The sequence below is a fragment of the Budorcas taxicolor genome, chromosome 13, assembly GCF_023091745.1.
Source record: "Budorcas taxicolor isolate Tak-1 chromosome 13, Takin1.1, whole genome shotgun sequence".
Taxonomy (NCBI): Eukaryota; Metazoa; Chordata; class Mammalia; order Artiodactyla; family Bovidae; genus Budorcas; species Budorcas taxicolor.
The window spans coordinates 78,646,759-78,663,823 of NC_068922.1; the positions used below are offsets into that span (position 1 = coordinate 78,646,759).

At 53.5% G+C, this 17,065-nt stretch overlaps 1 protein-coding gene across 2 annotated transcripts in view; it reads left to right on the forward strand.

Annotated features, from left to right (window-relative positions):
* The window catches only part of BCAS4 (breast carcinoma amplified sequence 4), a 59,304-nt gene that overhangs the window by 16,436 nt on the left and 25,803 nt on the right, over positions 1-17,065 (forward strand). For both annotated transcript variants that reach the window (XM_052651190.1, XM_052651189.1), the window contains exons 2-3: positions 2,898-2,969; positions 10,692-10,793. In XM_052651190.1, coding sequence (XP_052507150.1) covers positions 2,898-2,969; positions 10,692-10,793 — 174 coding nt within the window. The remainder of the gene's footprint in view (positions 1-2,897; positions 2,970-10,691; positions 10,794-17,065) is intronic.

Consider the following 17,065-nt stretch of genomic DNA (forward strand, 5'->3'; position numbering starts at 1 on the left):
GTGAGCAAAAAACTGCATGTGTGTCTTGGGAAGAGGCCACCCAGCCAGTGGTCCTTCGTGTTCCTCTGGGGTTCTGTCTTCCCAGGCATGTTTGGACTGAGGGTGTAGATCACCTTGGGGTTTCCCTGGTGGCTCAGACACTAAAGGATCTGCCTGCAATGCAGGAGACCTGGGTTTGATCCCTGGGTCGGGAAGATCCCCTGGAGAAGGGAATGGCAACCCACTGCAGTAGTCTTGCCTGGAGAGTCCCATGGACAGAGGAGCTTGGCAGGCTATAGTCCATAGGATAGCAAAGAGTCGGACACGACTGAGCAACTAACACTTTCACTTTTGGGGGCTTCCCTGGTGGCTCAGATGGTAAAGAATCCGCCTGCAATGCAGGAGACCTGGGTTTGATCCCTGAGTTGGGAAGATCCCCTGGAGAAGGGAATGGCACCCACTCCAGTATTCTTGCCTGGAGAATCCCATGGACATAGGAGCCTGGCGGGCTACAGACGTGACTCATCTAGACTGTGCTTCATCACGGATCTGTGCCCTCTCCTGTCTCTCATGCTTTCCTCTGGGTCCGAAGGAACCACCAACCTCCCCCCTCCCGGCTCAGTGGCCTCTCAGCTCCTCCTTTCTCCCTTAGTGCATCAAGGACTTTTTTAAAAACCATGCTTTTGTTTTTTGGGGGCGGTGGGGGGAGCTTCTGTGTGTTTCCAGTCCCCCTTCCACTGTGGTCCCCTTCCCCTGTCAAGCCTCCCCCAGTCAGGCACAGAAATAGTCCCAGCTGTGAGACGAAGGCTCCAGAGTTTAAAATTGCAGCTCTGTACTATTTATACTCCAGCCGGAAAGAGGCTTTCTTGCGCAGCCGTTTATTTGGTTGTGGTGGCGACAGCCTAGGCTGCAGGCGGCAGCTTCTGCACTGTATAAACATTTCTCTGGGGACAAGTGGGCGCTGAGGGCAGCCTTCAGGTGAGGGGGCAGTGCCAGGCCTGCCCAGAAACACCTCCCTGCAGCAGAGCAATTCGGCCTGGCAAGCCAGAGAAAGTACTTCATGTTCCAGCTGAGCTTCCTTCCGAGATGCCTGGTTATTAGGGGGAAAAAAGACAAAAAAGCAGGTATTTTATTCATCATGAAATAGTACATGCTTGAGGGGGAAAAGGGTTCAAACTACTCCTTTATGCAAGTGATTAAAGCAGACCCTTCATGTTCTGTTCTGCTTGGCCCATGAAGCATTAAAAAGGAAAAACAATACTAAAAAATATATGTGCCACTATTTAAAAATTGGGACATTTTCTATAAAGTTAACATTTTTGGCTTCTCTTGAAAATGAAAGATTCTGGCAACCCTGGGCTCACGTTTCCTGATTTCTCGGAGTGGCTGGCTGCTCTCGATCTAGGCAAGTGCTGCTCGAGTCACTCCAAGCCCCAGTGGCCTGCTTCATTCATTTGCCTTACTGCATGGTGTTGGTAACTTTTGAGTTTTGGACCCTTCACATGACATAAAATATTCAAAGCTCCCATGTCAGACCATAGTCTCCAGTTCCTTACTCCCCAGGGCTAAATAAGCATGGTTAATAGGGTCTCCAGATAAACTACAGGATCCCCCGTCAAATATGGATTTCAGGTAAACAACAAATCCTTTTTTAGCGTGAGTGTTGCTGTTTAGTCTCTAAGTTGTGTCCAACTCTTTGTGACCCCATGGACTGTTGCCCGCCAGGCTCCTCTGTCCATGGGATTTCCCAGTTAAGAATACTAGTGTGGGTAGCCATCTCCTTCTCCAGGGGATCTTCCCAACCCAGGGATTGAACCTACGTCTCCTGCATTGTCACGTGGGTTCTTTACCACTGAGCCACCAGGGAAGCCCAGTGTAAGTATGCTTCCTTGCGTGCGTGCTCAGTTGTGTCCGACTCTCTGCAACCCTATAGACTGTAGCCCACCAGGGTCCTCTGTCCATGGGATTTTCCAGGCAAGAATGCTGGAGTGGGTGGCCGTTTCCTATTCCAAGGGATCTTCCCGACCCAGGTTTCAAGCCTGCATCTCTGGTGTCTCCTGCATTGGCTAACCCCTAACCATTTGCAGTTTGGTACATGTCATTCAGGTGGCTGTAGCGGTAAAGAACCCACCTGCAATGCAGGTGATGTAATGAGACTCGGGTTGGATCTCTGGGTCGTGAAGATCCCCTGGAGAAAGAAATGGCAACCCACTCCAGTATTCTTGCCTGAAGAATCCCACGGACAGAGGAACCTGGCATGCTATAGTCCATAGGGTCAGAAAGAGTCGGACACAACTGAATTGACTTAGCACGCACGCACATGTTATTCCAGTTGAAATGAGATGAAATGAAATTCCACTGTTGAAACATGTACATTTCTCAGTGTTCACACAAGGATAGTTTTATATTCTGCTTCTTTTGCAGTTCACTGTTTCTCTCCATGGTGTTTCTCAGTAGCCATTTTTCGGTGTTGATAAGAGCAGGCTTTGAGGCTGGGGACTCAAACCTACCTGAGAATGTGGGCCCTGACGCTTGTTAGCTGTGTGACCTTGAGGAGGTTCCGTCACTTCTCTGAGCCTCGGTTTCCTTATCTGGACCATGGGTGGTGATAAGAGTCACTTTGTTGTCTCCTGTGAGTATTTATTTATCTCCTCTCTTTTGAGAACGCATAGAGCGGATGGTCCGCAGGGCTTTAACCAGAGCAGTTAAACAGAGGCATCCACAGGCATCGAGATTGCCACCAGCACTTCCAGGTTGCAAATGAGGCTAGAGAGGTTTTGAAAAGGGAAAGTAGGTCTGGAGGGAACTGGGCAGATAATCCTAAGATTTAGTTTGCTTTAAAAAAAAGAAAAGAAAATGAAGGGCCTTTGTCTCCCTGGAAACCACTTGCTAATCTCCAGGATATTGTCTCTTTTCAGGCGAAGGAGGTGGAGGAGACCATCGAGGGGTTGCTCCTCAGGCTGGAAGAGTTTTGCAGCCTGGCTGACATGGTGAGTGCCTGACTGACATGGGGAGGGCCTGCCTGGGAGGCGCGGGTCGAGGCCCAGGCCAGGCTTCAGGGCCCTCCTGGGCCTCCCTGGGGAGCCATCTTGGTGGTGGCTTAGCGAGCAGGAGGCGTGGGCAGCGGCCGGCCTGGGGAAGCCACCCTCTCCCTCCCTCCCTCCCTCCCTCCCTCCACACGAGGCTCCCCGAGGCGGCCATCTTGTTAACGCCCTTCCCCCCAGACGCTTTCACTCCATGGAGGAGGCGGGCGTGGGCCACCAGGTGGCGCTCTCGGCCCCGATGCGGGGCGCCGACCGGCGGGGATGCTACGCCTGTATTGAACTTTCCTCGCCCGTTCGCCAGGCAAACGTGGAGACCGCCAGGAAGTGGCTTCAGGCCTGGGCGGCCCGGGGGCAGCCTCCCGGCCGGGCCCTGGCCTGGCGGGGTCGGGCATGGAGTGCCTTCCTGAATCCGTGGCTGGCTGCACGGTTGCCTCCTCCCCTGTTGTGTGGGGACGGATCCTCCTGGCTGCAGGGAAGATGGTGCCCTGAGCCAGGAAGACAAGGTCTCCAGGATTGTTGCCAGACAGATGTGGGGCCCTGAGGAGCACTGACAGAATGTTCTGGAAGCTCCCAAGCTTATTAAAGGCACACCAGCAGCCAGGGTTCGTGGCTTCTGCCTGGAGGCCCAAAGGGTTGAGCCCCGTACTGGGAGCAGGCCTGCCTCTCCCCGGAGCACGGGAAGCCCAGCTGCGCGCGGCCGTGTGGAAGGGCCCCGGGTGTCTGCAGATGCGGTGGTGAGAGCCCGGGAGCCACGTTGGTTGAGCATCTACTTCGTGCCAGACTCCGGCCGGAGCGTGCTTCCTGTGTCCTCCCGTCTCACCTCAGAGCAGCCCTCCATGACGGGAGCAGCTCTGTCGCCAACGTTCAGCAGGCATCTGAGCGCCTCCCTGCACCAGCCCCTGGGGACAGCGCAGTGAACAAGGCCACCGCGTTCCCACAAGGACCTGTGTGTGCGCTTCTCTTGAGGGCCGATTTTTTAGTTCAGGTGTGGGTCCAGGTGGGAACCAGGTAACGAGACCGACTTTGCCTGAACAGTCCTGTCTTCATCAGAACATCGTTCACCTTCTCCGACTGGTCCCGTGAAGAGCCTGAGTGCAGAGAGACCACTCTATCTCCCTCCCTCCACCCCCTGCTCCTCTGATCCCCTAGGTTACCGGGGAGACCGATCTGTGTATCACTGCTGGCCTGGAGGTGTGTTCCAGGTGCAAACGGGAGGCTTTGTAAAGGGAAAGAGGTTCTAGAAGGAACCAAGCACATAATCCCAAGACTCAGTTTGCTTTAAAATATATATATATATAAGGAGCAGAGGTGTTAAATTCTGCCTGGAAAATTGGGGAGGCTTTGCAGAACATGTGGTGATTAATTTGGGGTTTGAAAGAGGAACGAGAAGAATTCAGTTGCTGGGAGTGGGGGGTGGGGTGGCAGGCATCCAGGCAGAGGGACTGGTCTGTGGGGGCGGTGTGCTGGGCTCAGCAGACCGGTGTGGGCCCCTGCAGCAGGGGGATTGCGAAGGTGGTAGGGACGGGTGATCCTGGGACATTTTTAATCTCAAATCCCAGCCCATCTTCCTCCTGTGACGAGAGACCCACTCTCCATCCGTGATGAGAGCTCTGGACGAAAGCCCGCTTGGATAGACAGAGAGGGGCCCAGGCCTTACTAGCCTTATTAGCCTTAAAAACGTCAAAGCTTCCGAAAGCCTGCGTTTGTCTAGCCAGGAGGCCCAAGGTTGCATGCAGCGTGGAGAAGGTCCTTTATGAACTCAAGGTCTAGAGATGCATTGATGCAAAGGTTTTAAATACAGAGGTCACAGGATGACCGGTGGGCCCAATCCTGCCTGCAGACATGTTGCATGCTTCTGGGAAAAAAGAAGGGAGGACTAAGTGGCTGACATTTATAGAATGTCATGCAAAAAAAAAAAAAAAATCTGGATTTCCAGCTTCTCTTGGAAAAGCAAAGATCTGTCTTCCACTCGCATCCCCCCACCCCTTGGGTGCTTTTCCTCATCCGGCCAGCATCAGCCGAGCCGGGTAGTGGCTGCCCCCTGTGGAGAGCACACGTGCTCTGCAGCTCGTCACCGTCCCCATGGGAGCCTTCCTGACTCCCCTGCCACCTGCCAGCAGCATCCATCCTGCGTGTGTGTCTTTTGTGGTAGAGAAAATTTCTCTGTACTTTGGGCCCTCCTGAAAGCAGGTGCATAGCAAACAGGCGTAGAGTCCTGTGTTTTAAGAAATGGAATAGAGTGCGCTTCTTTGAAAGTGAAGACTGTTTCCATGTGCTTATATGCAAATAAGCATGTCTACATTATAACAGAACGCACCTAGTATGAGGCCTTTGTGGCCCTTGGAGGCGTTTTTTTTTTTGCAGTCCCTACGAGGAAGCTCTGCACTGATGACATTTAGGTTATAGAAATCCTCTCAGTCCCACCAGCTGATGGTTAGCTTATCCGGTGTGTCTGTGCTCAGGTGTCGTGGACTCCATGGTACAGAAGGGGGTGTATCCAGCTAGTGGCCCTGGCTGGGGACCTCCTTCTTTCTTCTGATCCAAGCTATGGACGAGTGGGGACCTGGGGAGGCAGGCGATGTCACCGCATGGAGCGCCGTGCCCTGCTTGGGCCTTTGCGAACACCGATCAGGTCAGAGGTCCCAGAGAGGCTGGTCTCCCTGGTGCCAGTCCAGAGAGACACACACTTCATTTCTGATGAAATCAGGCTACTGGAAATGAGAGTCCGGCTTCCAGTCTGTTGTATTAAGTCCTCCACCAGTCTGTCCCAGATCACTCTTGAGTAACCAGCGTTCACACTGTGTGCTCACGACCTGTTCTGACCTGGGATATAATGCCTCTTGGCTTCACGCCAAGCTCTGACTCCTCCCAGTGTGAGGCCGTGGCCACGGTGTGTCACCTCTCTCTACCTTGATTTCCTCCGCTGTAAAATGGAGATGGTGGTTGCTTCTGAGTATCTGTGGCACCATCAGACTGCCCCAAAACTTCATGATGTGAAACAACCACCAGTTTATCACGTGGGCTAGGACAGGGCACAGAGGGTATGGTTGGTCTGAGCCAAGTGGCACCTGCTGGGGTGAGGCCGTCCAGGGTGGCTCCTTCCCTCACTTGTCTGATGTCTTGGCTGGGAGGGCTGGGTAGCCGGGGACTAGTTGGCCTCGGTCTCTTCCATACAGCCTCTCCTCGTGGCCACGTGGACTTTCTCGTAGCATGGCAGTCCTGCCTCCCAGAGCCAGCATTTGAACAAACAGAACGTAGAGGTCTCTGAAGCCTTGGGTATGGCAATTGACACCATGTGACTTCTGTCATCTCTTATTGGTTAAAGGAGCCACATAGCCTACCCAGATCCAAAGGGAAAGGACATAGACCCCTCTTCTTCATGGAAGGAATGTGCAGAATGTGTGGCCATCTTTTATCCACTGCAGATGGTACCCATCTCCAAAGAGTTATCATGAGGACTAGACAAGGCAGGGATGTGCCCTTTACATCCACTAGAATGACCAGAATGGAAAAGACAATAGCACGTGTGGATGAGGGTGTGGGGAAGCTGAAACTCTCCTTCACTGGCTGGTGGAAATACGCAATGGGACAGTCACATGGAACACAGAGCCGTTTCTTATAAAGGCAGACATATACCTACCCTGCATCGCAGCAGTTCTAATCCTAGATAATAACCCAAGAAAAATGAAAGCGAGAGTTCGGAGACTTGCAGATAAATGTTCACGGCAGCTTTGTCCATCGTGCTCTAAACTGGAAACAACCCTAGTATCCGTCAGCAGTTGTTGTTTAGTCGTTCGAGTCTTTTGTGACCCCATAGACTGTAGCCCACAGATACCCTGTCCATGGAATTTTCCAGCCAAGAATACTGGAGCAGATTGCCATTTCCTTCTCCAGGGGATCTTCCTGACCCAGGGATGGAACCCACGTGTCTCGCATTGGCAGGCAGATTCTTTACCACTGAGCCATCAGGGAAGCCCCGGTCAGCAGTAGAAACCAGTAAATAGGGAATTCCCTGGCAGTCCAAAGGTTAGGACCCCGTGCTCTCACGGCCAAGGGCTCGGGTTTAATCTCTGGTTGGGGAACTAGGATCCCACAAACCTTGTGGCATTGCTGAAAAATAAAAAGAATTGAGTAAATAACCTGTTGTTTATTCATACACTGGGATGCACGGCCATGGGAGAGAATGACCAGCTGTATACAACAACACGGGTGATTCTCACAGACATGCTGGTGAGAGAAAGAAGCCGGACACAGGAGTACTTCCTGTGTGGAGTTCAAAAACAGGCAGAACCAGTCCCTGTGATGGAAGTCAGACAGAGGTTAGCTTTGGAAGGGTGGTCATGACTGGGAGGAGGCTAGAGGGAGTCTTATAGATCAAGGGGTGTTCTATGCATTGGTCTGGTTCCACAGGTGTAAACACATGTACCAATTCATCAAGCTGTTTGGCTAAGGCCTGGGCTCTTTACGGTATATCATTTGCACTCAATTAATAATAATCGCTCAGCACAGTGCCTACTATGTCTTAAGTGACCCATGAATAGTAGCTACTGAGGTCATCGGCATCATCAATTTCAAAGCACCAGAGGGTCACCAGTGAGTTTATCCACAGAAACTAGATTTGTGAGGCTGCTTAGCTCAGTGCCCTCGGGGGCTTGGGCAGCTTGTCTGGGCCCTCCGAAACCCCAGTGGCCTTGGGCCCACCTTCTGGCAGGGAGCGGACTCTCCCCTCTCTCACGTAAGCGGAGAAAACTTCCTGTTGGCCTTGGCCCAGCACTTGCATTTGGCATTGGCGTGTGTTCTTAGGTCAAGTGCATTTGGCTCTCCTTTCTGGGCCCTGCATCGTCCAGGACAGCCGCATTTGCTCTGTGATAACCCCCTGCATCCGCTGCCCAGACTTCTGGGCTCCAGAGACCAGCTCTGGGGAGTGGAGATGACAGGCTCCCAGGTCTGTAATCCTGGCTGGAGGTTCGTCCCAGTAGAGGCTCAGAAAGCACTGATTCTTCCCTGCCCTCTTTGTTCTTCTGAGCAGTAGGCCCAAGCATGAACTCACGTCTATGATGTGATGATGTGAAGTGGGTTGGACGTAAGAAAAGAAATGTGTTCCTTTCCTCCCGCTCCCCTAGAAGATGAAACAGTGTAGGGTGTGGCCACGGACGCCATGCTGGGGAGACTTTAGGGAGTGGTGGGGACTGTGGTTAACCCAAGAAGGCCATTGTCATCCAGCTCCAGCTGATTTTTGCCACGTGGAACATGGGCTCAGTGTGGCTGGGGCCTCTAGTTTTTCACAAGAAGCTAGAAATCTGAGTTTCCAAGGGGAATGCCTGCAACTTTAGATCTTGGCACCTAGCTTGGTGGTACTTCTGGAGCTTTAAGCGCGACACAGGCTGGCTCTGCACGGGCCCACTGGGACACATCTGCAGACGTCTGGTATTAGCGGGTGGCCTCAGACCCGAAGAATTCACCATCTCCCACTTTGCAGCTTTGTGGCCTTGCCCAGATGACGTGGTTTTTCTGCTTCATCACCTGTGCAACACGGTTGAAGAGTGAACAGTTCCTGCTCTTCGTCATTCACGTGATGAATGCTCCTGGGTGTTGCTGTCCCGGCCTCCCTGGTGTTTGCCTGTTGGTCCCCACCTTCCTGGGCAGCCCAGGGGAGGGCTTAGGGTTATTTCAGACACCCTCCATTTCCTCCTCAAGGACCTGCAGGCTGCCTTCCGGGCAGGAGTGGACAGCTTCCCGCTGCCCTCATTCTCAGCCAGTGGAGAGGCCTCTGCAGAGAGGGGTCTTCCTGCTCCACCCACAGACCCTCGACCCTCCAGTTCCTGCAGATCCGGAGGAAGGCAGGGAGCGGTCCCTGAATCTCCTCTCTGCCATGTTCCCTTCACCCCATGGGTTGCTAGGACCAATCCCTCCTGATGCTCACGTGTTTCCCCTCTTTAGAAATCAGCAGAAAATAAAAGATCTGCTTTTGATCCCAGTGCTCCTGATTGCCATGAGTTTCCTGTTCTTCGTTGTATCTTAGCAATTTCTCCTGAGCTTAGCCTTGTTTGCTGACAGAAGTCCATCTAGTCAAAGCTATGGTTTTTCCAGTAGTCATGTATGGGTGTGAGAATTGGACCATAAAGAAAGCTGAGTGCCAGAGAATTGATGCTTTTGAACTGTGGTGTTGGAGAAGACTCTTGAGAGTCCCTTGGACTGCAAGGAGATCCAACCAGTCCATCCTAAAGGAAATCAGTCCTGAACATTCACTGGAAGGACTGATGCTGAAGCTGAAACTCCAATACTTTGGCTACCAGATGCAAAGAACCGACTCATTAGAAAAGACCCTGATGCTGGGAAAGATTGAAGGTGGGACGAGAAGGGTGGATGAAATCACCAACTCAATGGACATAAGTTTGAGCAAGCTCTGGGAGTTGGTGAAGGACCGGGAAGCCTGGCATGCTGCAGTCTATGGGGTCGAAAAGAGTCGGACATGACTGAGCGACTGAACTGAACTGAACTAGTCTTGCTGAGGGAGAGACTTCTCTCTAGACATTCAGCCTGGGGGAACAAGGGAGGATATTGAGCACTTTTCCCTACTCCAGCTGATAAATGCAGGTGCCTGCAGAAGCTCCAGCATAGCCTTGGAGCTTGGCTGAAAACAGGTTGCCAGCTGACCCCACACAAGCTAGACCACACTTGGAAGGGCCTGGCAATCAGCATTAGGCTTCCTCCAGAGGATCTGGATGCTCCTTAGCACTTGAGAGTCATATGTATACTGCCTCTCTGCGTGATGAGGTCATGGTAACATGGAAATTGTATCTCTCTCTCTAACACACACACACACACACACACACACACACACACTTAAGGATTAGACTTGTCCTCTTGGCTCTGAAGGAAAATGGAGGCTTAAGTGTCTAATCTCAGTGATCAAGAGAAAGATATAACTTCCCAAACTTCATCGTCACTTTTGGGGTCCTTCCAAGCAGAAACTTAAGTGAGTTGCATGATGTGCAGGAAATACTTCACACAGTGGCTACATGTGAAGCACCGTGATAGAGAGATTTGTGGTTATCATTATTAATGTTAATGATTATTATTAACTCTTCTCATTAGGGTTTCCCCAGTGGCTCAGACAGTAAAGAATCTGCCTGTAATGCAGGAGACCTGAGTTTGACCCCTGGGTCAGGAAGATCCCTCAGAAAAGGGAATGGCAACCCACTCCAGTATTAGTTTCAGTGGAACAAAAACTCGACTTTGCTCAACTTTAATTTAGGGGAAAGATTTTGATTCTTTCCATTTGGTCCAGTTCAGCGGTTAATAAAATAAAGATACTTAGTTTGAAGCTGGTGCTGTTTTAGATGTTTGCAGGGGACAATTAATTCCCTTCTCCAGGGGATCTTCCCAACCCATGGATCGAAACTGAGTCTCCTGCATTGCAGGTAGATTCTTTGCTATCTGAGCCACCAGGGAAGCCCAATTAATTTGTAGCTCAGTAAATCATACCTGGTTGAGTCTGGGTCCCCAGGGGCAGTGACATCGGTCCCCACCTGGGACTCTGGGTCATTCCTGGGCCTGTCCCTGGGCAGGGTGGCACTTGCTGTCTCTGCAGAGCCTGGCCACCCCTTGAGTGGGCTGAAGCAGGGGCCGGGGCAGAGGGCTCACGAGCTGTCCTGTTCCCTGCAGATCAGGAGCGACACCTCACAGATCCTGGAAGAAAACATTCCTCTCCTTAAGGCCAAGGTGGTGGAAATGCGTGGCATCTACGCCAAAGTGGACCAGCTGGATGTGAGTACGGGGTAATTAACTTTCTTTGTGAGTCTGTGGACTTGTTCTGGCTCTTCCGTCCTCTCTCCCAAGATGCTGATCTGGCGTTGATAGTGTTAGGCCTTAAACCCAGTGGAGGGGGTGGGTGGCAAAAAGGGGCCTACATGGTATTTTTAAAATATAAAAAAATATGAATTTATATAAAGAATCTCATTTTAAAATTGAGGTGCTGTCTATAAAAAGCTGAATTTCAAGCTGCTTTTTGTTATTTATTTATTTTTGGCCTTGCCACACAGCTTGTGAGACCAGGGATTGAACCTGAGCCACGGTTGTGAAAGTGTGGAGTCCTAACCGCTGGAACGCGAGAGACATCCCTAAGCGGCTTTTGGAAATTTAGATGTTCTCAGAACTCTGGGCCTGTGTTTCTTTAAATAGTTTGTTTACTTTTTAAGGTATAAATACATAAAGTGTACACATCATAAGTGTACAATTCAGTGAATTTTAACGTGTATCAACCCCCGTGGGGGCTTCCCCGGTGGCTCAGCGGTAAAGAATCTGCCTGCAATGCAAGAGAGGCAGGAGACGCAGGTTCGATCCCTGGGTTGGGAAGATTCCCTGGCAGAGGGCATGGCAACCCGCTCCAGTACTCTTGCCTGGAGAATCCCATGGACAGAGGAGCCTGGTGGGCTACATACAGTCCATGGGGTTGCGAAGAGCCAGACACGACTGAAGCGACTGAGCACACTCACGCGTAAACGCCCACGTGAAGATGACCCAGGTTGAGAAACTGAACCTTTCCGCCCCCTGGGCTGCATTCTGGTGGAACTGGTGCAGCTGCCCCTCAGACAGGGCGGTGCTCCGTATTTCACCACAGTCGCCCCCCTCCCCGCCCTCTTGCCCCACTGCTCACCTGCCTTTTATCTGTGTGGGCACCAGGCCAAGGTGCGTGGTGTCTCATTGCCTCCTGGCTGCGCTGCGAGTCTGCACCTTCCCCTTCCCGTCTCCCAGAGGAGAGCAGGACTTCCGCGAGGCCACCCACTTCCCAGGGATCACACAGCTGATTCCAGGAAGCGGGGGCTTCAGTTCACATCCACGAGAGCCCAGGCTTTTCCTCAAACTGGGGCCCTTGGGTCAGGCTCCTGGCTCCTTGCGCAGCCTGCAGGGTAGCAGAGGTGGCCTGGACTGGACGTGAGCCCCTCCAGTCTGCCCAGGAAGGGAGCCAGCAGTGGGCCCTGGAGTTCGCAGAGAATTAACATTCTTGTCAGCAGAGAAGGAGGCAAGAATATAATTAAAACTTTGCCCTTGGAATAGCTGATTCATTTGAATTTTATCCCACATGTTTGAAGGAGGACAGAAAAATGCAAAGATGCGCAGCCCTGGTTCTTGCCTTTCTTGGGCCACCGCACCACTCGAGCCCCATTTTCCCCTTAGTATTCAGTCTTCTAACGCTTACTGAGGACCTACAAGATGCCGTTGCGGGCCCTCACAGTGAGAAAGACAGAGTTCAAGGCTGTGGTTCCCGCCAGGAGAAGCAGCAACCGAGTGTGACCACTATGTTTCCTGGGGCTGCTGTGATAAGTTGCCACAAACCGAGTGGCATGAATTTAGCATCTTACAGCTCCAGAGGTCAGAAGTCTGAACTGTGGCAGCAGGAGTCAGCAGGGCCGGCTCCCTCTGGGGGAGAATTCCCATCCTGGCCTTTGCTAGCTTGTGTCTCCCAGCTCATGGCGCCTTCCTCCAACTTCAGAGCCACAGCACAGCATCTTCCAGGCTCTGTCCTCCTCTGAGTCTCCTGATTCTGTCTTACAAGGACCCCCGTGATTACCAGGACAGTCTCCCTAGCTCAGGATCTTTTCCACACCTGCCGAGTCCCTTTGGCCATGGAAGGTGATATGTTCACAGGCTCTGGGAATGAGGCTGGGGACCTTTGGGTGGGGTCATTACTCTGCTGCCCACATTCACCAAGGGTGACTTCAGAGGCGCGTGCTCTGGAGGGCAGTAGGGAACAGGCAGTGAACACCATAGGCCCTGGAGGGTGAGTGGAAGGAGCTGTGTTGGGTGGGGGCGTGGCTGGGGGGCACAGCCGGGGTGGAGGCTTGGCGGTGGGAGGCTCTGGGCTCCGGGCAGCAAGGAGATGCCGGACCAGAAGGATCTGGGAAGACCAGGTTACGAGGCGACGGGAGAGGGGGGGTGGTGTGATGACCGGAGCGGGGCTGGAGAAACTGAGCTGCAGGCGCCTGGGAGGTGCCAGCAAGGTCCAGGCCTGCCCTGGAGAGCCAGGGATGAAAAGACTGACCCCAAGCCACTCCTCCTTGTCCTCTGGGAACAGCTGGAGCTGAGACACAGCTCTCCCCTCCCATGAGGTGTGAATCTTCAGGCCACCGCAGTCCCCACTCTGACCTAGAGTCTGCTACCATCAAGGCCCGGTGGCATTTGCTTCCTGTCAGTCCCCTGGGCTGCTGTTTTCCTTAGAGCAGAGAGAGATTTCTCTGCAACTGGGCCCTAGTTAAAAAGAAGAAGAACTACGTTGGTCCAAGAGGGTCATGGATTTCAAGGCAAATGGGAGACTCTGTATTTCCTGCTGAGCTACATGCGATGTAAGACGTAGGACCTGATCAGAACCCAGCGTTGTGCTGAGGCAGATGGATTCCAGAACTAGACTGCCTGGGGCTCAGATCTGCCCCTTGGAGACTGTTTTTTGTTTTGGGTTTTTTTTTTGACTGCGCCATGTGGAATCTTAGTAGCCTGACCAGGGATCAGAGCTGTGCCCGCTGCTCTGGGAGTGCAGAGCCTTATCCACCGAGCCACCAGGGACGTCCTGGGTCTGCGCTGCGGGTCACTCACTCCCCTCTCGCGTCAGTTTCCTCCTCTAGGTGGGGTGTGTCGTCGTGAGGGTGTGAGGCTGGCCCCTAGCATCCTGCAGGTGCTCAGGGAGGACAGGCTGTCACTGCGCGGTGCCCACAGGCTGAGAGCTGGGATCCAGTGCCTGCTCATCACTCTGCCCAGCCAGCTGGGGGCTCCAGGGAGCCCAGGACCACTCTGCTCCCATATCACTGTGACCCGCTGAGGGCCGGGAGGCTTCAGAACCTCTTAGGCCAGAAAAAACGAAGTTACTGAGCCACTGCTGTGAGCCAGGGACTCCACATGCTTTAGATGAAAGAGCTTGCCTACCCTTGGCGGCAGAGCGAAGTCCTGGTATTGGTCCTGTTCTGTAGGGTGGCTACAGCACAGAGAGGTGAGGACACTTGCCCGGGGTCACACAGCTGGCGAGTGGCGGAGCTGGGATTACAGAAGTCTGCTCCAGACCCCTCCTCAGTGCTGGGCGCTGGCCCCTGTCTGGACCTGGCCCTGCTCTGAATCCAGGGGCCTTTGTCACAAGGATTCAGGCACATCAGAACTCACACCTGTGTTTTAGACCATGTGACTGTCCCTGCTCTCTCACCCCTCCCCCTCCTCCTTCCCTTCCTTCCTTCCCTCGCTTCTGATACTAAAAGTGGCTCATTTTCACTGTGGATCCAATCACGTGGAAGTCACCTCTGCTCCCAAGGGTGGCCACAGGCCGCAGCCACCGCCTCCTGTGCCTGCTCCTCCCCACTCCGTGTTGAGTGCCCGGCAGGGTCGTCCCACTGCCCCCGTCAGCTTTCCTGGCCAGGTTCGGCCTCTCCCTGGCCGCGGCCTGGCCGGCCTGCCCTCCCTGGCAGGCGTTTTGGAGGCGGATCAGACCTCGTGAGTGCACATTCCTCCGCGTCCCTCACACTCCCCACCACAGCGGCATTAACGCAGGGAGCGTAAAATTGGAATCGGCTGCAGGGAGGGACTGCAGGACTTCTTCTGTGCTTTACAGCCGGATGTGCCAGCCGGTGAGGCCAGGGGAAGCGGCCCGGCCCGGGGCTCATCGTCTCCCCCTCCACCCAGCGCACACACACACTTGATGTGCCGTATTCAGAGCCTTTCAGCTCTGCCCTTGCCAGAACCACAAGGCAGCAGCCACACAACACTGCTGCCCTCCTGGGTTCATCCAGTGTCTTTTCGCCAAGGATGCAGTCATTCATTCATTTATTCATTCGTGTGCGCATTCATTCCTGTGTGTGCATTCTTGCACATATGCATTCATACACACATGCGTTATTCATGTGTGTGCGCGCCTTCATTCACGTGTGCATTCATGCATGTGTGCATTCATTCATATGTGCATGCATTATTCGTGTGTGTGTGCCTTCATTCACGTGTGCACGCCTTCATCCATGCATACATGTGCATTCATCCACTCACGCATGCATGCATTCCTGCCCCCGCCATCCAGCTGAGCAGGCCCCAGTCGTGGCCTTGTGAACAGCACTGACTCAGCACCTGCTCTTCCAGAACTCACATTCTGGAAGGAGACGGACCCTGAACTGGCAGACAGGAAGGTGAGAGGGAGAGGAGAGCTAAGAAAATGGGGCCTGGGCAGCTCTGCGGTGGGGCCACGTTAGCCTAGGTGGTCAGGGAAGGCCCCTCTGTGGAGCGCCCAGCAGACCCAGGGCCTGGGAGACAAGCAGGGTTCACCCGTGGAGAAGAGAGAGGTGCCTGGGCATGGAGGGAGCTGCTGCAAAGGCCCCGAGGAGAGTGAGGCTGGAGTTTTTGAGGAGCCAGAGGGAGGCCTGGGTGGGACACAGGGAGAGAGGGCGGAGCGGGTGCTGGGCCTTGCTAGGTGGGTGGGCCTGGGGCTTTCCATCTGCGAAAGGGAGGCTCCCCCGTGGGGCCCAGTGCTGAGAGGGTCTCCTGCCTCTTCCTGGTACAGGAAAACCTTCTGCATTTTCCTTTGGAAGCAGAGAGGCCCACAGAGGGGAGGCTTGTCTGAGATGGACCTGGAGTCGCCAACTTTGGCGGCCTTCCCGGGTGTACGAGCAGTGCACGCACACGTGACACTAGTGAACACACGTGCGCGCACACACGACACAGGCACACAGGCACGCACACACACATAGGCACACACACGCAGGCACAGATGCCGGCGCATGTGCGCCCGGCCCACAGGCACACCAGGAGTCGCAAACAAGTGGGCCCACACAGCCTTGTTTCAGACATTCTGCATTTATTGCTGCTGCTGCTGCTAAGTAACTTCAGTCGTGTCCGACTCTGTATGACTCCATAGACGGCAGCCCACCAGGCTGCCCCGTCCCTGGGATTCTCCAGGCAAGAACACTGGAGTGGGTTGCCATTTCCTTCTCCAATGCCTGAAAGTGAAAAGCGAAAGGGAAATCACTGTCGTGTGCGACTCTTCGCGACCCCATGGACTGCAGCCCACCAGGCTCCTCTGTCCATGGGATTTTCCAAGCAAGAGTACTGGAGTGGGGTGCCATCGCCTTCTCTGGCGTTTATTGCTAACATTGTTAAAAACTAGGCATTTTTCATGAAATCTGAATGTCCTGTTTTTTCTTTTTAATTGATATTATCTGGCATTAATTGAGCTCTTAATATGCCCTGAGCACTAAATTGCTGAGCAGGGTTGATACTGTTATGATTCCTGCTTCACAGATAATAAAATTGGAGGTAACAGAAATGAAGTAACCTGGCAAAAGGCATACAACCAGTGAGTGGTAGACCCTGGGTTCTAGAGCAGCGGGTCTGAGCCCAGCCTTCTCTTTTCTTTTCTCAATATTGGAGGTTTTGCAGTAGAGCCCCAGGCTGAGTGGCCCCCAGCGGCCAGGGGCCTCGTATTTACGCTCACCCGGCCTGTTTCACTCGCTTGTCATCTGCCTGCCCCTTCCCGGTTTCTGAGTGTGAGACTCCCCAATGCTCATCAAATATTAAACTGAGCAATTTGGGGGAATTCCCTGGTGGCCCAGGGGTTAGGATTACACGCTTCCACTGCCGGGGGCACAGGTTTGATCTCTGGTTGGGGAACCAAGAGCCCACAAGCTGCATGGTGTGACCAAAAAACCAAGAGAGCGGTTTCGAAAAACTTCATTTTTCATAAAGAAGGTCGTGCAGCCCGAGTCCCCTCTCTGCTGCTGCCTGGCGGTGTGACTTTGGGCAGGTGGTCCGACCTCTCTGACCGTTGGTTTCTCCTATCTGTAAAATAGTCTAAACAGAGGGTCACTAGTGGGAGAAGGGGAAAGGATAGGAGTGGAGGTTCGGCCTGGCGGGGGCCCCGGAGGGGGCGTCACTGTTACCATCAGAGTTTCTGAAGGAGCTCCCAGCAAGGCACCAGCGAGCCTAACGTCTCCCAGAGACTGGCGCCCGTGGGGCAGGCCAGAGGGAGGCTGGAGGCAGTAGCTGCTGGCTGCTGAGGGAGGCAGCCGTGGCATCTC